Source organism: Seriola dumerili, unplaced genomic scaffold, assembly GCF_002260705.1.
Source record: "Seriola dumerili isolate Sdu_G_001 unplaced genomic scaffold, Sdu_1.0 BDQW01000025.1, whole genome shotgun sequence".
NCBI classification, from domain to species: Eukaryota; Metazoa; Chordata; class Actinopteri; order Carangiformes; family Carangidae; genus Seriola; species Seriola dumerili.
Window position 1 is genome coordinate 2,169,904 of NW_019174280.1, and position 21,612 is coordinate 2,191,515.

General features: G+C 40.9%; 1 protein-coding gene across 3 annotated transcripts in view; it reads left to right on the forward strand.

The window, feature by feature from the left end:
* Nucleotides 1-21,612, forward strand: part of vta1 (vesicle trafficking 1) — a 65,146-nt gene that overhangs the window by 26,907 nt on the left and 16,627 nt on the right. For all 3 annotated transcript variants that reach the window (XM_022737988.1, XM_022737990.1, XM_022737989.1), the window contains exons 4-6: nucleotides 3,194-3,269; nucleotides 8,636-8,750; nucleotides 19,120-19,371. In XM_022737988.1, the coding sequence (XP_022593709.1) occupies nucleotides 3,194-3,269; nucleotides 8,636-8,750; nucleotides 19,120-19,371 (443 nt within the window). The remainder of the gene's footprint in view (nucleotides 1-3,193; nucleotides 3,270-8,635; nucleotides 8,751-19,119; nucleotides 19,372-21,612) is intronic.

Sequence of the window (21,612 nt, forward strand, 5' to 3'; positions counted from 1 at the left end):
GGATTCCTGACACCTAAATATTGCGCAGCGTTTCCTTGACATTTTTCTTTCTTGTGGTTGCTAGCTCAGTGACGGAATGACTGCTTGGGATTGTGTTGTTAATAAAGTTAAAACAACAGCAGCAACAACAACAAAAAAGATTGGATGGGAGTCTGTGGGGCATATAGTTGTAACATCACAAAGTCACAGAAGTCCTGACGGCTGGTTTTAAGGCTCAGTGTCTGAATACAGGCTGTGTGCGTTTCTCTGTGGACTGAGGCTTTGATACTTTCACAGTATTAATATAGAACCTAGACCTGATCTATAATCACACTACACATGGACACAGACCGTCAGACTGTATGGGACCTTTTCAAAGGATTAGTCTCACTGGGAGATTCATGATTCTTAGATTTTCCTCCTGTCATTCCTCTTATCATCTGGAATATGATAAGTGGAATTTTAAGGGATGTTTTCCTGACAGGAAACATCTGGGAATGAAATAAATCTTCAAAGTAGAAAGAGTCTTTATGTGTATTTCATGAGGAAACGCTACATCCTTCAAGAGGGAACCTTTGTTGCTCTTCCTCGTGTGTGTCTTTCTTTTCCTTTAGTTTGCTTATCTGAACCTTCCTTATCTAAAGATGCAGGGTGTTCTGTGTTGCTCACATTGCAAAGCTCCAAGAAAAAGGTTTGTCACAACTGATGAGAAATGGGAAAATAAAAAATAAAACCATCTTTTCAGTAAGAAAAACAGGATCAGTTTAGCTGAAAACAACTTAAGATTCTTCAGGACAGTTTCTCACATGAAAGTTTCTTTTGGGATAAACAGGGTACCGCAACAGGAAAGTTGGTTTCCCTCCCTGTCAGTAAGTGTGAGCAGCTGGTGGCAGGTTGTGTAGGATGAATGGATGCAGGCGACAGGTCCTCTGGCGTTCAGAGGCTCTCTGTTTCCAGCAGGTATGTTAGACAGGATTGGGTAATATCTCTGTTCTGGGGGGGGGGGGCACAAACAGCCTGTGGTTTTACAAGAAGCAGTGGTCTGCGCTAACAGGACCCAGGCCTCAGTGGTGTGTTATGTCACCCCCTGGACACACACACACACACACACACAGAAACACACAAACTCAGCAAATTTACAGTCAAGAAACACATATGTACATGTAGACATACATACACACTCATAAATACTTCTACATGTATAAAACACACACTGGCACATGTCCTCATTCATTACACACACACACACACACACACACACACACACACACACACACACACACACATGTTGAGGCCCAGAGGTGAATGTTTATGGGAAAACTTTGGTGGAATAAAAAACTTCCTCCAACATATTGAGGCCACAGCTCAGTAGCTCACACACTGCACCACAAGGAACCCATTCATAATTCATATTCCTTACTTTAAATGTGTGTGTGTGTGTGTGTGTGTGTGTGTGTGTGTGTGTGTGTGTGTGTGTGTGTTTCTGTCCGTGTCATGATGGGAAATCACCCCTAACCAAGTGCCGGTAAATCTGGGCTGTGGCTAATACTTTAAATATTGCAGTTGTAGGTGGCTGTGATTTTCTGGTTTTAAACTAATTTAACAAATCACTTCACATTTATTCAAGCAGCTATAATGTGCTGTTGGATAAAACTAGGTTATAAATCAATATAATTGGTATTTGATTTAATTATGAGATTGAATATGATGTGAGAATTGGTTATGGTAATGTTTTCCAGTATCTTCTCTGCATCCTTGTCTTCCCGCTCGTTACGGTTGTGTTGCAGTGATCAATAAAATGAGCAGTAAACCATCACTTCACACAGAGTATCACCTAATGCAGAGGTTTCCAGATGTTCCAGATTTCTTTGCCACTGGATGCTTGTTTTGGATGGATTTGAGTTGTGACAGAAACATTTTAGTGTATAATCTCCGCTCTTCCAGGAGAATTTGTTGACGACCATGTTCATTTCAACCAACCATGCCTAATGAGATAGTCTTTGCTTCGCACGTCACGCTGCAGCCTGAAGTCACGGGGCGTAGTCAACAGCGCTCACGTCGTCTGTCACGTCTTGCCTGGACCGGCACTTTGATCTCATGCAAATGAGAGCGTTAAATCCAACAACCGAAACTCCTCGTCACGTTGGGAACTCGACAGCTCAATCAGCTGTTTGACGGCGCTGGCAGATCCGTGGAGATCACATTACAGTAAAGCAACTGCCCAGTCACACTGTCTGTTCACTTGTTAGTTTACCATGTGTGACAGGAAATTTTGCTGCTTTCACTGCACATAGAGTTTATCTTCACTAAATGTCAGGTTACATCACTTTCATGCAGGCACTTTTATTTTCTCATTCAAATTCAACTTTTTAAGAATGAACTGGTTAGATCATCTATAAATTCTTTCTAAATTGAATTTCTAGAAAATATTATACATTCCACTGATCAAAAAATATGGTATATAAATATATGATATAAGCACTTTTGATCAGATGTTTTTAAGCACTATTGTTATGGATATTAGTCTATTGTCTTTCTACAGATGCTCAAAGGAAACCAGTGTTTCTGTTTGCAGGCTGTTATCTATTTATCTGTCTGTATTTGTTAATAAATATGACTTATGAATATTCATAGCCACCGGTCACTGTCACTTGTGAGCCAATTTGTCTGTGTGTGTGTCTGTGTGTCTGTGTGTGCGCAGAATGGGATCACTCAACATTTAAGTACTGCCAACACACACACACACACACACACACACACACACACACACACACATTCAGTATGTGTGGTTGAGGTCAGGTCCAGAACTATCAGCTGTAGAAACAGGACATCTCTGTGGTCTACCAGTGGAGGACAGACTGTGACTTGTGAGAAATTGGAAATAAAAGTCACTTTTAGTTTTATCGTCCATTATATATGCAGAGCTGAGATTTGTGCTTCATAGCAAATGGCTTTTATTTTCTATTAGATCTTAGATTTTGGGTTGTTCAGTATACTTTTGAGATGGTGAGACCTTTTGGCAAACTTTTACTACAGCGCCTGAGAAAAATGCAAGAATACTTTGGATGTTTGGCAAAAAAAAAACTAAACTAAAGGTCACTTTGTTTTCCTTCTCTCTTCTCCCTCTTTCACTTCCTCCCTTCTTATTTTCCTCTTCATTTCTAAACCCTCTTTTACTTCTATCTGTCATCCTCCTCCTCTGTTCTTCCCCCAGGAACATGATCAAGTCTTTCTACACAGCCAGTCTGCTGCTGGATGTCTTGTCTGTGTTTGGGGAGCTGTCAGAGGAGGTAAGATAAAGATCCTCACATGAATCTCAACTTTGATCTCTGTAAACTGTCTGAAAACTCCCATTAAAATGATCAACAAAGCCCCTGGAGAGACAAAAACCAATACAACATCTATCCTCTTTTCAAAGACTAAAAAGATTAAAAAGATTATGCATCTGTGCCTTTGAACAAAGGATGTCACAAGAACCGATACTTCAGTATCAAGTCAATGCCAAAATTCTGCAAATGGGATAATACTTGTAGGAAGTGTAGATACTGGAGATGTGATTCTTCCAGGAGTGATGAGGGCAGTATAGTAACCCTATAACCGTTGTAGACTAACATTAAACTGGAAGAGTGGGGTGGCAAGGTAAACAATAACAACATGTGGAATGGCAGCAGACAAGACTAATATAAAAAGACAATATAGAAAGAAACATGAATAGGATCTAAAAGCAGTAAAATAAAATATCAGATAAAAAAAAAACGGAGAGTGCAGACCACTGCCAAGGCCGGTGTCAAACAACATACACCTGACTTCAGAGACAAAAAAATGTGATCCGGATTTGCCCCAAAATTTTATGGGTTCTTTCCTGGCCCATGAACCATCCCTCCACCAAGTTCAGTGCAAATCGGTTCAGTAGTTTTTGTGTAATCCTGCTGACAAAAACACAAACAAACAAAAACAGACATGGGTGAAAACATAACCCCATTGGCAAAGGTAATGAGCTGCAATATGAGAAAGATTAAACATTCATTCATTCATTCATTCATTCATTAGCAATACCGCTTATGACAGCATGGCACACAGCAGGTCTTTCTATACGTTGTGTCCAAGTCTCCCAGAAGCCATTAAAACATCAACAGGACACTTCTGACCGTACAGTTCGCTGTTGCAGTGAGTGAGGCCTGATGGACACACACACACACACACACACACACACACACTGATTCTACCATCAGACAATGAGTCCTCAGAGTGGCCGGTGGTGAGTGCTCTGCAGACTGACAGTCAGGAGTGATTGAGTTTCAGGCAGTAAAAAGAGGTTTTCAGCAGCTTCCCGCCTGAGCTGAGTGGAGTCAGTGATCAGGTGAGTTGGCACAGTTGTTATGTAATGCTGTCGACCATCAGGAACCATTATTCTCAGTGACAGCTTTCCCTCTGGACTGCACTGTGGCGTTGTGAGTAGTGAGGAAAAGAAACCAGGTTTAAACCCCCTATGCTGGCCTGAATTCACCCTACTGAGCAAGAAACTGAATCCCTGCATACCTTACCTTGTGCAGCTAACCTCTGACCTTCCTGTGAAGCAGAGGAAGATGAAGGGGGATTTCCTTACACGGGTTAATTTCCCATTAATCCTTGTATTATCAGTACTCTCCTCATTGTCAGACATGCTGTCACAAGTCCTGACGGCAATCAAATGCATTTAAGTTTACAGTCATTGAGGCAACTCTCAACTGTCTTAGAATCATCGGCAAGCAGCAACAAAAAGCAGGAGCAAAAACTTGTAACGATGAATTGTAAGAATGAATGTTAAAGAAGACAGATCTGGGTAGCCCTGTCTCTTCCGAGTGGTTGTTTAAAACCCCTGAAGCCTTGATGACAGAGGCAGTACGAATTTTATGCTCCATTCACACAAACAGACCCGAACACTGGTGATGCAACAGGATGCCAGTCATTTGAACACATTGTTGCTCCATAGTCTGGACCTTGGAACTCTCGGACCTCTCTGCCAGAGAATCATCAGTTCTCGGGAGAAGCATTGCTGCAATAATTTAAATTCTACCTGGTACAAATATGCTGGGTCCCTTTGGTAATTCAAGTTCCTCTTTCCTCTTAAAGGACCCATAACCCTGCCTGGGTTAAAGCCTTACAGAGGACCGCTGTGTTACAGCAGAAAGCCATATCTGCATCGTTCTATCACCCAGGCTGTCACGGTGCTGATCCCTGCAGACAATGACAGCGTTGACCATCTGTCTCACCGCCTACAGCTATGATAATCGCTGTCCACCCAGTGAGCCTGACAGTGACAGTGTCAGACCATACCTTCTACATTCATAAGTTTATCATCCGTTTGTGTTACAGGGAGCAGCTGTTCATGTTCAACTTGACTCATAGCTCTTTACAGGAGACTGAAGGCATAAAAAAAGGTGACTGTAAAACCTAAAGCTAGACTGTCCAGATTTCTATAAATATACTCAAAGATTGTGGGTCAAATACCCCAAACCAATCGAATTACAGCATTCCTTGTTGTGTTGTATGTATGTATGGTATAAACTACTAATAAATAAACCAAAGAAGCAGAACTGATTGACACAGACAGTCAAGTCAGTATCCAACAGCCTTTACAATCTGTATCTTTACAATCTGTACGGCATATGGCACCTTCTGTCCTTGGACCCTCAAATTGGACAAGGTAAAACTCTCCTAAAACACTAACAGTAAAAAATGGAAGAGACCTCAGAAAGAGCCTTCGTCCAGGATGGACGGTCACTTATCACTGTCAGATTTTTTTAAAAACTGTCCTATAGCCTCAAAAATCCAGTATTGGTCAGGCTATAGTATAAACCATCAAGGGCAGGGATGAGCTTGAGCCAACATGCAATTGGGTTGCTCATTGAGATATGTGGTTTCAATCTTTTTTCCTTGAGGTGGTGTTCTTACTTTTTGTATATTGTATTTAATCACTTGGAGTATTCATACTGTCTGTACTGTCAGGATTCTTGTAACCCTAACACTTCCATTCTGTTCTATTTAATTGGTGTGCAGAAGTTTTTTCATTTTCTTCCTAAATTGTTTTAATTCTGCATTTTAAAAAATCCATCATCCACTCTTTATGTTTTAATAATAATAATAACTTAACTTAATAGATTTTTATAGCTCCTTTCAAGGTACCCAAGGCTGCTTTATTTTGCTCTTTCATTTGATAGCTTCACACTCAGTCACTTTTCTCCTGAAATTTTAAAATGATTGTTTTAAAATTCCTGGCTTCCCATGCTGTGGTATAACATCACAGCAGTTCCGTGTCACTGATAAGAAATGACTCAGTCTTTAAGACTGAAACTGAATAAACACCAGCCTACTTCAGATCAGACCTTAGTGCTCCAGTATGCCATTGTTCCTGAGCTGCTGCTGAAAACATGGCACTTATCTAGTAGAAGCAGGAATTTCTCCATTCATTCTTATCAGCTCCTTGTCAGTGTATATCTGCTTTCCTTGCCTCTCTTTGCCTACTCAGCTCTTTTCACCTTTTGAACATCCTGCCTCCCTAACCCACTCTACCCGTTAACTCTTGCCCTTACTAACACTTCCTTCTGGCCGCTTTACACATTACCTCTTACTTACAGTAAGCCCAATCTTTAATATCGCAACACCCTTGCCCTAACATCTACTACTTCTTTGATTGCTCCAACAACTAAAATACCCCTTTAATCTCTGCCCAAAATGATTTTAATGTACTCAACAAGTGCACTGACCTTGTCAAAAACTGCCCCAAATAATTACTCCGCTTTCATTGTTCTTAACCACTAATACTTAACCTTTTCAATCGCTGCCCCTGACAATCACCCCACTTTTTGTATCCTCAACAACTAATTCTCCCCTTTTACCCCAAGTAATACCTACCTTTTTCAAACCTTGCTTCTAAAATGTACCCCACTACGATTGCTTCCAACAACCTAATACTCTTTTCAATATAGCTAACAAGGATTTCTTCACTGTAAATGTCCTGAACAATTACCCCCTGAACCCAGCAACTGCCCTATGTATGATACCCCTAAATCTTTCTTCATGTCTCAAACAAATGATACCCATCTTTTCAAATCTTGGCCCCAACATTTACGCTAATCTTAATATCCTCAACAAATAAGACCTTCCCTTTAAAGCCTGGCCCCAAATGATTACCTCACATTAAGGGCACTGTACAGATAATATAAAGTTGAAACCAGAAGTTTACATACACTGTATAAAAAGACACATAACCTTCTTTTCCTGTTTTAGGTCACTTAGGATTACCAAAATTATTTATATTTGCTAAATGCCAGAATAATGAGAGAGAGAATTTTTTAGACAATTTTTTATTACTTTTTTCACAGTCAGAAGTTAACATACATTTCATTAGTATTTGGTAGCATTGTCTTTAAACTGTATGACTTGGGTCAAACGTTTTGGGTATCCTTCCACAAGCTTCTCACAATAGTTTCCTGGAACTTTGGCCCATTCCTCCTGACAGAACTGGTGTAACTGATTCAGGTTTGTAGGCCGCCTTGCTTGCACACGCCTTTTCAGCTCGGCCCACAAATTTTCTATAGGATTGAGATCAGGGCTTTGTGATGGCCACTCCAAAACATTGACTTTGTTGTCCTTAAGCCACTTTGTAACTAATTTGGTGGTATGCTTAGGGTCATTGTCCATTTGGAAGACCCATTTGCACCCAAGCTTTAACTTCCTGGCTGATGAAAACACCCCCACAACATGATGCTGCCACCCCTGTACTTCACAGTTGGGATGGTGTTCTCAGGCTTGCAAGCTTCCCCCTTTTTCCTCCAAATGTAACGATGGTCATTGTGGCCAAACAGTTCAATTTTAGTTCCATTAGACCACAGGACATGTCTCCAAAAATTAAGGTCTTTGTCCCTGTGTGCATTTGCAAACTGTAATCTGGTTTTTTTATGTTGCTTTTGGAGTAATGGCTTCTTCCTCGCTGAGTGGCCTTTCAGCCCATGTCGGTACAGGACTCGTTTCACTGTGGATAATAACACTCTCTTACCAGCGTCAGCCAGCATCTTCACAAGGTCTTTTGCTTTTGTTCTGGGGTTGATACGTACATTTCGCACCAAAGCACGTTCATCTCTGGGACACAGAACCCGTCTCCTTCTTGAGCGTTATGATGGCTGGACATTCCCATGGTGTTTATATTTGCATATAATTGTTTGAACAGATGAACGATGCACCTTCAGGTATCTGGAAATTGTACCCAAGGATGAACCAGACTTGTGGAAGTCCACATTCTCTTCCTGATATCTTGGCTGATTTCTTTTCATTTTCCCATGATGTCACACAAGGAAGCAGTGTATTTGAGGTGTGCCATAAAATACATCCACAGATGTGCCTGTAATTAACTCAAATGTTGTCAATTAACCTATCACAAGCTTCCAAAGCCATGACATCATCATCTTATGTTTACCCTTAGCCATGCCTACCTTTACTTATGCTTCCTGCCCATAGACTCCCACTTAGCCATCACAACCAGTTACCAAATTACCTACAACCCTACATTTAATCCCATCACCTACATTTTACTTCCTGTCCTCCCTGCAAACTGCCTCCCAACGTGACTAATATCGCGCTGTTGTCTCTCTCTACCCAATTATTTGACCTCCATCAGAATATCCAGCACAGGAAGTATGCCCGCTGGAAGGCCACCTACATCCACAACTGCCTGAAGAACGGGGAGACGCCTCAGGCTGGGCCCATCGCCATGGACGAGGACGGGGAAGCAGGTGGGACACACTGATAGGGCACTGAAAGACACACATACACGAACACACACATTGCTGAGCTCCCAGTTACAAAACACTCCATTTTCTCTCCTGAGCTTGCTCTTTAAAGAACACTTCCTTTGTTGACATTGTTTTGTCTATGTGTTCGTGTAAGAGTGTGTATATGTGCGTGCGTGTGAAGCTTGGTTCTGTATTGTGTGCCTTATCAGTTCTGGGACTGTTGCAGGAAAGCCCTGTGGTATAAACTAGAGACTTTGGGAGATTAGAGGTGTGCGGAGACTAGATTAGTGATGTAATGTAATGTGTTCTTACATTTCAAGTAAGTTTGTGCTTGTTTGTCAGAAGGAATGTAAGTCATTCGACTCTGAATAAGAATTTAGGCTATGTATTTGAATGTGCTAAGGCTGTGCTAGGCCTCCATGTGTATTTATGAGCATGAGATTGTCCTGATATTTATTCTATTATTCTCCATTCCCCTCATATCCAGCACAGATCAACTCTGAGTCTCTGACCTTTGTCACGCTGAAAAGCTCTGGTTTCTGCTGCCAGACTTACACCATAAAGCATAACCTTTAGGAGAAAGAAAGCATGGGAAAACACTACTAGATCCCGAGGAGATTGACTGAATTATTCAGACAACAACATGGCCATTTCAGCCTCTTAAAGTTCATTCGGTTGTGTGAAGCATACGGTGGGAAAAAGCACGACAGGAAACTAACCTTTTTGTTTGGCTGCCAGGGTGGTAAGTTCTTCCCTAAATTCACAATTTTTGAAGCAGACAGGAGCTTTGCAGTAGATTACGACCTCCAAATGGTGGCTCTCTATTCAAGTGGCTGTTTGACTGGTCTAATTTACAGGTCATCCTTAAAGCTTACCGGCATTTGTCTTTTGGCAGGTGGTAATTCAGTTTGATGTCTCCCTTAGTTTAAGTCTACTGAAATGTCTCAGCTGTGTTTTTCATTTCTTTCTCTGAAACCACTAACGCCCCTCGACTGACCTTTTCCATCTTATTACATTTATTCTGTTACTAGTAAAAAAACAGACATTTAAATGCCCCATCAAAGAACCTACTGTTTGCACAGACAAAACCAGAGAACGGTCTCAACATTACATCCTGCCATTTTTCTCATATTCTTACTTGTGGATTGAGTACGAATTCCTATTAATATATATTGTGTGTTTTTAAATGCATTCACGTGGTAGCTTTTGCAAGCTATATCCTCCTTTACAGAGTAGGACTGGGTATCAAATGCTAATACTTTTGTATACTGACTGAAATGTGTCCGTAGTATTGAAGATGGAAAGTATCAAGTATCGTACGTTGGGAGTGACTGCAAATTTTTTGGATGAAATGTTAATTGGTCTAAATCAGAAATGCTGCACAATGTCAGTCACATAAACTCATTCTATTTAGTTACAGTCTTTCAGTCAGTAGACCTTTATGAGCTAGAATTCAACACATCAGGTTTAAGTGCCAATCAGATTAACTTAGAAGCATTGCAGGGCTGGTGGATGACCATGGAAAAAATACAAGTTGTTTGAATCTGATTCGTATGAAAAAAATAAACAAGTAAGGCTAACAAGATTCAGGTGAGCAATATTTACTATATTCAAACAGCAGTACCACACGTCATGTACAAGATGGACAGATTTCTGACAGGGAAGACGATCCAAAATATGAAGTCTGTCTTACCTTCAAGTTCATTGTCAGTATAGTGACATAGAGAGCCCTGTGTATTTTGGATGTGTTGTAGACATCTGGACCTGTCATTAAAACTTTATGGTCTGCAAGAACCTCAGTAAAGCTTTTTACCCAACCTTAATCAGGAAACCTTCGTCATTTTTAGACTATTTTTGTTGAGTCAAGTCCAAGCGGCTTGTGTAAAGACATTTACCACTGATGCAATGTGATGTTTTCCAATGTTTAAATTTCTCAAAATCAAGCATACTGTACCAAAACACAGGCATCATGTTATGATTGGTCAAAACATTTCAAACAGAAACCAATCCAGGTACAAAGGTCGTCTTTGAGTATAATTAAGTGTCCATTTGCATAAATTGTAACAATATACTGTATACATTTATTGATGGTACAAAAGATTAGGAATACTCCCTTGATAACAATTATAATTATAATAATTATAATTCCCCATAGCAAGATGTTATTGCTTATTGATCACGAATTCCAACGCCTAAGGCGGAGACGGAGCTGAAGAGAATCACATGACTTTTAACCTCTGAGACAAGTGAAGTGTGGATTGTACAAAAGGGACTTCAGCTCAGTATCATGACTTTGAAAGACAGCGCAGCGCAGTCTGTTCAGTGAATTATATATTTATTCTGATAATTCCACAGACCGTAGAGACTTAAGCTCCAAGCAGAGTTTCTACTGGGCTGCATGGGACTGGACAGCATCTGGACTTGTTTTCAGATTGCACTTTGAGAGCGAGAAGTTGCGTCAAAGGCCTCTCGGGAAGACACAAGACCAAACTGGAATTTATTTTGACATGAACACCTATGGGCTCACACACGTTTCACTTCCCTGTAGGGAAACTTTAAACGTATTTTTCATGTCAGTGAACTGATGTTGACAAATTCCTCGCTAAAATAAAGGCCATCTGCTTGTCCACGCCCACTCAGTCCACATACATGTGGGTGTGTTTGACCCAAACATCGCCTGCTCGGCCATGACATCACCCTGAGAAACCCTCAACTGCACATGCATGTACCGTTAACAATACACATACACACACACTCACACACACACACACACACACACACACACACACATCGTAGCTACATGTAACGACAGTTTCTTTCCCACCTTCACTCTCTTTTATTTTTCCCTTGAACATTGCTCACACACTTTCACACCCCATATTCACTGACATACTCTCCTCTCTCCCTCTCTCCCAGTGTGCATTAGGGTCTCTGTGTCAGTGATGACATCATGATAGTTTATTCCCACTGATGGATAGCACCGCCAGCACACAGCTAATATCATCCACCCAGCACATGTGTGTGACCTCCTTGGTGTTTCTTTCTCTCTTTTTTTTTCAGATTTTATCAGCATTTCAACACTCGTATCTTGGTGTGTGTGTGTGTGTGTGTGTGTGTGTGTGTGTGTCTGTCTTTTCTTGCAGACACATCAGCAGCCCAGATGTTTGTTTTTTTGTTTGTGCATGTGACAGAGAGAGCAAAAAGCATTCCTTTCTGACATGATCATTTTTGACTGATTGTCATTGTTGTTTTTTGAACTGCAGACACAACGTGGTTGTGATAAATGGAGATAATTTTTGTGGTCAAATTGTCTATTCTCGGTGGTGCAGGTCTAGTTTGGGATGGATTCCAATAGCCAGTTCCATTTTGAATCCAGCTCCAAGTTGGTAAAATACCAACACCAACAAATTCATTATCGAGTCTTTGATCCATGTGCTCTGTTTAGTTTCTTTTGGCTCTCTCTGACACTACAGACAAAAGACTGATACCATATACAAACTCTTGAGAACTCAGCAAGGCTGTTCTTTACAGCAAGCATGGCGGACCGGCTTCAACATTCCAAAGTTAACAAAACAACTGCAAAATGCAATATTTGTGGGATGATACTTACAACTTAGGGGGGAACAATAAGTCCTGTGATTAAATATCTCTCATCCATCATAATTAAGTAGAACGTGTTACTTTTGATAACTTGCTTGGCCTCAACCTGCCGCCGATGTGCAACAATGCAGTGCAGTGCAACAACAGATTTGCAAATTTGCATTGTGCAAAACATCCACGCAAACTGCAAGTAAAGACTCAACAAGAATTTCGGAAGGGGGGGGCGTCATGTGGCGTAGTGGTCTAAGTGTGTAGAGGCCACAGTCCTTGCTGCAGTCGGCCCCGGTTCGAGTCCCGCATCGGACGGCCTTTGCTGCATGTCATTCCCCCTCTCTCTGCCTCCCCATTTCCTGTCTCTCTACTGTACTATCAAATAAAGGCATAAAAAGCCCCAAAAAATATACTTAAAAAAAAAAAAAAAAAGAATTTCGAAAGGATTCCGATTTGAAAAGTGGATTTGATACTGGATTCAGAGTCAACAAAATACAAACCCCATCCCTGTTTCTGCCACTGTGGGGTCCAAACTCTCAGCAGAGATCGACTAAAAACATGACCACAAGCAATGGTGTTGACATGCAACGGCCACGATTGATAGACGGACAGATAGAGTTAAGCATTTTATAAATTTAAAGATTCATTCAGGTTGATTAAAGTAATTGTAAGTTTTAGCCCTAAGCCTGGTTTAGTAAAGCAGACTAACACAGTCACATTCTTGTTTCACAATAAGTTCTTTCTCTTTTTACAAAAATTGTAAATTGAAATTGAAGTTCGTACTAAACCAGGCCGATGGATAATCAATACATTCTTATTTTATTCAGCTGATTCAAAAGCTGTCTGCAATTAACCAAACAAATACAGCGTGAGACAGAGTCGGACTGTTTCCTTGTCTCTGTTCTTTAAGGGTTATATCAGCTGCTTCACAAATGGACATGGAGAGAATATTCATGGACTCCTTAGTTTGGTCACATTTTATTTAACATGCAGACTCGATGGTTTCAGTGAACACTGCCTGGAGCCCCACATGCTGTTAGGATAAGGTGTAGAAAATAGATTCTTATTTAAGAATTAGGTCATCCTCCCACGCTGTGCTTCTACTTTTTTTTCCAATATGCTGAAGGACTCTGGCAGTCTACTGGTTCTCCACAGGTCAAAAGTACATCTTTACATGTTTTCATCAGCACCATGCTGCTGTGGTGGACGCGCCTCCGTCAGCTGGTTGCTGCTGTGTAACAGCAGGCACTGGACACTGCAGTGATATGAACCAGTTTAAGTAGGTTAATTAACCTCTGGAGAGTCCTGCAACTGTGTTTGACACACACACTCACTTCTACACAGACACACATACTGCCTCACACTACCACACACACTTACCAACCACTCAAATGTACCAGCGGTAGTTACAGAAAGACCATTGTCTCCCAGCAGCTCTGGTCTGACTTTCCATTGACTGGGAGGGGGACGTGTTTAGCAGCTAAGAGGAAAGGAATGGATGGAGGGAGGGTGGTTTGGGTTGGGGGGGGGGGGCAGAGAGAGAGAGAAAACAACTTCCAATGCTTAGTTGTAAAAACATAAAGGATGTGTTCTGTGACCCAGTTGTCAGAGGAAAATGTATTGAAAGGGTTCTGAAATTCCTCCAATATTCCAGTCAGATCCAGTGGAGAGTCTGAATCCAGGCAAGACTTTTGGCTAATTTAGTCACTGTGAAACTTGCTGACGAATTCTGATTGATTATCGCTAATAACTGATGTAATAATGGACTCCTTGACTGACTAAACAACAACATGATACAGTATGGAAAGTGCTTGGGATTGTCATCAGAGTCAGAATGTGGAATTTGTAAAGGACAAAATGAAATGGCTGATCTGGTATCCTCATCTTCTCTCATGTATACTGCCGTTTTAGTGGAGAGTCATGTTACATCAGTCAATGAATTTAAAGGTCCTCCAAATGAACTGCTCCACCTTTGATCTTAAATTTGAAATATACGCACAGATTACTCTTTCAATCACACTCCGTATATATACATTATTTTCTGTCTGTGTGGGGAATGTGCTAAAATGCTGACTGAAGTGGAAAACATCTACTGTCAGGAAATACCAAAGCTAACGTTGCACGTAAAAATGTTATTCTGGTGTTGCTAAACGACTGTATAGTAAAACTGCACCATCGGTTATTAGTATTCCAAAAGGAGTTTGCATCGACCCAAAAAATAGTGTCCTCTCAACATGGTGACAGGCTACAACTAACCAAACCCTTCCCTGCCTCCGCTCTGTCTTCTGTTTGAGGGCGTGGTTGGCACATGTGTTACATACTGACGTAGATACATTACGGAAGGAAAGCCAGGAACAGAATCGAGGCATCTCAGGCATTTCAGGAGCAGTGTTTTCTGTGGGAGAAAATAACTCCCACCTTAACATGCACAAAACAGATATTTAACAGTAAAGCAAAAGGAAAACCCGGAAAAGCATAATATGGGAACTTTAAGAGCAGAGCTGATGCTCAGAATGGCAGCCGGATAGCTCCTGACATGAGTAGACTGACTGACTGAAAGAACAGAGCTATGCAGAACCTCCAGAAAAACATTGTTAAAAGTGCCCTATGGCAAGACATTCAGCCACTAATTGTCCCGGAGGAGCTGCTCAGTGTCCAGCAGCGGGACAGTCGTACTGTGAATCATTCTCCCTGCTGCTGTAAACAAGGATGTCTTCTTCAGGAGCCCAGGAGGCAGATGTTTTTAGTCCAAACTGGCCACAGCCACTTTGGATATAACAGGATTTTTTTTAGAAAAGAATAAAAACCTCAAAATTATGTTTTTTTTTTACCTCCACAGTGGTTGGTGCACCAACACACCAGCCAAAATCTACAGCCAGCATTCATCAGTTTCCCTCGCTGCTCTTAATTAAATTGTCTAAATGAGGGTTTAGAGTCGTGCAACTCGGAGAACCCAGTGTAATGAGGTGGTAGTGAGTCTCAGATGGCAGGTAGTCATTACTCTGTGTATGTGTTTGTACTTATGTGTAATTTGATGTTGTTAAAAGTGACCGAAGTAGGCAACGAGGGACGACTGAGCTCCTGAAACATTTTAGAAATTCTGTTCTTTTTTTTTTTGTGTTGTGTTGACCCTCAGTCGTAACAAGGTGAGACACTCAGAATTATAGTACACATACCGACAGACGCGCAAATTCAAACACACACACACGGTTTAAATTATCAGTAAAACATAAAAAAAATTGTGGTGTTAATTATCTCTTAATGTGCGTGTCTGTGCATGTTCATGCATTGATTCTCCTTTTGGTGTTTGTGTGTACATGTATACAAGTGTGTGTGTGTGCCCATGTATCTGTAAAACCACTTCCCTGTTTGTCATTGGTCATAGCTGATGTTGGCAAAAAGCAAATTCATTTATTTCATGGCTCACTCTTCCCTTTGCGACGAAATAGCTGTGTGGGAAAATTGGCCTTTCAGGATCCACTGCAATTCATAGCAAAGTTATCATCACCAGTTAAGTGGAAAAGGCTAAGCGAAGGAAAAACATTCCCGTAAATTAATATGAACTAGTTGCAAACTGAGATATTGAGGTGCACAAATACTATGTTTTCTACGCAAAAAGTAAAAATATGTTTTTTCCACTTCACCTTTCTGGCAGTGGGCAGGATTAAAATTAAAACTTAGTTTGGTCAAGGAATTATAAAGTTGTTCACACTTCAAGTGAGACTACAGTTTACTACAGCTTTTGTCTTATATTATAGTTTTGTCCATCAGTTCTGTCAGTAACAGTAACATTGATTTGACAGCAGTGACGGCAAATTTGATAATAAACATAATATTGCAATATTTCCCACTGTATTTCCCACAGTATGCAATATTTTTATAATGTGTTTTTTCATTTTTTTTTTTTTGCAGTTTTTTTTTTTTGCAGTTTGATAGGGCTGGGGAGTCCAACCCTCATTTCACTGCTTTGCTTACTGTACATTGTAGCTTGGCATGTGACAAATAAAACTTTGAACTGCTGTTTAGTGGCAGCAGCGCTTATACATAAGACATAACATACAAGAATATAATTATATTTTAACCATCCCCCCAATGCAATAATATCATATATTGCAATATTTGGGCTGGACTGTATCGAGACTGCACAGAAAAAGTGCGTACACACAACTACAGGAAATACAGTACTTTTACCTTCTCCTTCATTCTTCTATCAAATATTCGCAGATTCCTTAATATTTGAAACAATAAACACTGACTCTAATTCACAGCTGTAACCTGAACCATCAGTTTGATCACTGATGAAGCATTATGGGTAAAATATTTCTTCAGTTTCAGATTCTCAGTCATTGTTGTCTGCTCACCTTCCTGCTGATAGATGCTCTCTGTTTGTTCTTGGATTGTTTGCTCAGCTCATTAATCTTACAGCTCATAACCTTAGTGCGACTTTAGGAAAATGTACTCTTTGTATCTCGTGTTCATACAGTACATGTATAAATGCAGGCTTTGTTTTCCCGCTCACTCTCACCCGCACGGATTCATGAAGACACTTTAAACTCAGTACATTAATTCTAATGTGAACCGATCAGTTGCTCTTTGATTCCACAAAACTCAGAGTCATCTGAGCAGTAAATGCATGTAGTCGCAGTGTGTGTGCCCAGACGTGAGAACTGAAAGTGAAGCTGAAAAAGCGTCCGTACGCTCACTGCACTCTCTCCGGATCAACAAACTTTAACAACTTAATGAAAGACTAAATATTCCAGCGAGTGAAGGTTTGTTAAGTGTCAGATCTCCTCCTAATGCCTGTCGGCCTTCCTGCCTGTAATGCAGTAATGACAGAGGCTGGGGTTTAACATGGTGTCAAATACAGCCTGTGTCTGCAAATCCACTCGAACATTTTTAATCTGTCAAAATATCTCTGGCTGTCAAGAAATGTTTTCTTTGCATTAGGTGTGGTTGCTGAGAGAGGCAAAGTCTCCAGCGTCAGGCTCATGTTCGGAAGATGAAAACACCACAGGCTGTAACTTTTTTTTTTTCTTTCATACTTAACTTTTTTTAAGCTTCTTCCTGTAAGCATCTCTCTGTCCTTTTATTGTGAACCAATGTTGTTTGTTGTGGGATTATTGCTTTGGTTTTTGAAGCATTTTATTTCTCCTAATATTTAAACGAAACTGTGATTCCCACCAATAATCCAACTTTAACATGCGTGCATATAAAACAAGTAAGAAGCATGCTCTTATGTCCAGAATACAGGAATGTTGCTACAAATGCAGAAGCACAATAATAAAAGCATATAAAGCTGTGCATGTCTGATTCAGTCATCTCCAGCTCTGCAGGCAGTTAAATTGAGGAGAAAGCCTCTGCTTCGTGTCCCACTCCCCATCTAAAACCAATCTATGAATGTCTATGAAAGTGATTTACACATTTTCTGCAGTTTAATCTTACTCTCATGAATTCAAATCACTTCAACCTAAACTCATTTTTTTAAACGCCTTGTCACCTGATGTGCTTCAGATGAAGATACGATTTTCGATTTGTGATTGAAACCAAGTGATGCCAAGAAGTTTAAGCTCCTCCGTTCTGTTGAATGCCTTTGCAGCATCAAAACTCCATTTCTAGAGCTTAGTATTTCATTCGTGCTCGGGCGCTGACATCTCAGTGTAAGCTAAGGCAGAGGGTAAGCAGTTACACGAACATGTCGGGAATTAGCAATAAATGGTTTTAGGGCAATGCCATAATTGTGTGGCTTATCTAAGTGTGAGTTGCATTGACTGTAATGTAATTTTAGTTGACTCATGATATATCACGTACTCTTCTAGTTCAGTTTGACCAGCAGGGCATCATATTGGAGATAATATTACTAGATATTTAACATTCTCCATGCGCCTTCTACTGTAGATTTAATATTGGCCATGAAATGTCACCCTTATCACATCAACATATCCACATCTTCAACGACATTTTCAGTTGACAGTAGGTGCGTTTCCATTAACCTGCTTAATGCGCAATTTGAAATTGTGGACTTACAAACGAGTAATGGAAACGTGAATTTTTCAATTTCAAGCTTTTGCAGGCAGGGTTTAGAACATGAACGTCATCATCCTCCTCCTTTGCCAGCTTGCAGCCAAAAATGCATCTGTAAAAAAAAAAAAAAAAAAAAAAAAAAGTGTCATTAATATTGACAGAAAAGGCGAAAAGCTTGGATGAGATGCACTCAGGTGTCCGGTTTGTTGTTAACCGGACACCTGCGCCTAACTGTGAAACATGCAAGACTGGTCCTAGCAGCCACGGCCATCGCTTTTGTACTGACTTTTGCAGGATGGATACATCGGTAGTTACTGATTGGTCAGGGCAAAATAAACCAAATTACACCCCAAACAAAAAGTCAAGGAGGCTTAATCCCTTCTACAAGGCTTTGATTGATTGAACCATCAATGAACACTGGACCAGACCTTTTTGATTTGCTGAAAAACTCTTGAGATATGGGAAGCAACCAGGAGATGGGGAGCCATGCCAAAGCAGTGTGACCTTTATAATGCTGCCAGCAGTTTTCATTGGAACTACTTTCTTCTCCAGAAATATTCCTGAGTATTCCATGGAGAATTTAATGATCTGCTTAATGTTTGGAAATGTATTAAATTTGGCTTTCTGAAAACAGTTACTGTACATACCCAGAATAACATGCTCATTACCTCGTCAGCGAATCAGAAAAGAAAGCGAGAGGTGCAACAGACTCAATGTTGATCTCTTTCTTTTCTCTCTCTCACTGTCTCTCTGATAGATGAGTTTGGAGCTGAAGGTTTCTCAGGCCCTGGCCCCTCCCACGGAGGATCCTTCAGGGGAGGTCCTCCCTCCCAGCCCTATGACGACCAGGACAAGAGTTTGGGTCCAGGTCCCGCCCCAGGGATTGGGTTTAGTCCAAGTCCAGGAGCGGGGCCATCGGGTCCCCCCACCACCAGCTTCAACAACATCCACATCCCACCAGGCGCCCACGCACCAGCCAACACTCCAGCTGAGCTTCCTCCACCCACAGGTATGAAGCACAGAGATGCTGTTTGTAGCTTTTAGCCACGCTAGCATCAGGACTGCTGGGATCACCAGTGCGGTCCAAAGTGAAATATCTTGAAAGCTATTGGAGGGAAGGCCATGAGAGTTGGTTTAGACATTCGTCTTCCCCTCAGGATGAATTGTAATAACTTTGCTGAACTTCTGACTTCATCAAGTGCCACGTGTATTCTTGTTTATGACCACATAGCCGCAAAACCAGGATTTTATTAGTGCTTAGCAAATATTGGCAGGCTAACACGCTAACCTAAGATGGTGAAAATGGTAAACATTATGCCTGCTAAATATCAGCATGTTAGCTTTGTCACTATGAACGTGGTGACATTAGCCACTAGCATGACAGTAGACTATCCTTATCTGGTGTTACGTCCGTAAAGTTAATGATTAAATGATGCATTATAACAGTAGCACTATAAATGCAAGAATATTTTATGAATTCTTTTAGAAAAAGTGAAGCTGAAACGAGTCTTCAACCACATTTTACGGACATCACAAAGAGTAAAAGGGACTGCTTTTTTGTTTTCAAGTCTTACTTTTCAAGAAAGTAACAACTTCTCTGTGTGGTTTCCAAGTGCATGAAGATCTTTTCAAATTTCATTCAGTCCAACTTTTGACTGCAGCTTGATTTAGGAGAAGAATTGAAAACGAAACTTGGGGCTTCTGTTCCAAAAGTAACAATGGTAGAAATAACAGTATGTTGTGTCCATATGTTTAGATTAGATTGTGAATAAACACACAATCTTATATGATTGTTTGTTCAGGAAGAGTAGCGACTGTTACAGTACAGTGGCTAATGGGGATCCAACTAAATAAATGAAGTAAATATTCTGTATTTTTGATGGTAGCTGCCTTGAATGAACCCCATTTCCCATAAACCCTAGAGCATCACGAGCTAAACATCATGGCTCATTAGCAGAGGCGAGTCCGTTGACGAGTCGAGGGGTCATGGTTAGTTCACGTCTATGATAACAACAGTTACAGAGAGGACTGAACGCTGTAGAAGATTTTACACAGCAGAGATTACAACTGGAAAAAACAAAAACAAACAAACGTTATTGAGACAGTGTTGGTGGATATTATGGATATGGACGACACCTCGTTCCCACGATGATGCCAGTATCTGCAGCGTCACACTGGTTGATATTAATGGGAGCTGTAGGCCTCAGGAACAGGTTTCATTTGCTCAGAAAGACTGAAGAAAGAAATGCAGAGTGAGTTACAGAAGCTGGTGGAACAGAGGCTGATACTGATTGGTGGACAATACTTGCTCCTCTTTTTCAAAAGAAATACACCTGCTGAGTGGAGACTCAGAGACAAACATCAGAAGGACAAACAGCTCCAGGTCCAGCTGTGATTCACTGACTGGATTTCATCTGAAACTCCATGGAAAAAAGGATATGCGTTTGACAAGATATTACTGTGACACACACAGTGATAGAAAAAAATTACAATAATAATACAACCACTACTGAAGTGGTGTTTCCAGCCTGCCATTTATCTCTTGATTAGTTATTGTCTAACATTCTTTACTTACCAGCCTTTCTTATCGTTTTCCTTGTAATCCCTGTTTCTCACTAATTTCCCCTGATAACACTGAGTACATGATGGCCTTACAATCCTCTGGCTCACAACACTCCTCCTTTAGAGACTACCTCACACGCTCAACAACAAGTGCTCTGAGTGTATGTGTGTGTGTGTGTGTTGATGTTTGTCCTCTGGAGGATGTTCGGATGTTCGGATGTTCGGATGTTCGGATGTTCGGATGTCATCTGTGGCCAGATTTCACTCCTGCAGCAGAGTCTGTGTAACGTTCAGCTGTAATTGTGATTACTGGGAGGTTGATATAAAGATATTGAGTAATGCAAAGTGTGTGTCTCTGCATGTGCACACTAGAAGACTTAATTGCCCCCCTGTGGTAAATCAGTGTGTCAAGACAAAGGGTTATATAATGCAGTCTTCTGCCTCCTCCTGAAGTCATGTGCACGGATGAGAGGAAATTTTGTTTTTGTTTCCCATGTCGACAAAGTGCAGTGGTCAGTGTGAATGGGGTTTACACACACACACACACACACACACACACACACACACACACACACACACACAGAAATCAAGTCATTTAGAGTAGGTATGGATTACACAAGAGCACAAAGCATTGGCAACAGAAAAACGCAGTTTCCCACACACACACACACACACACACACACACACA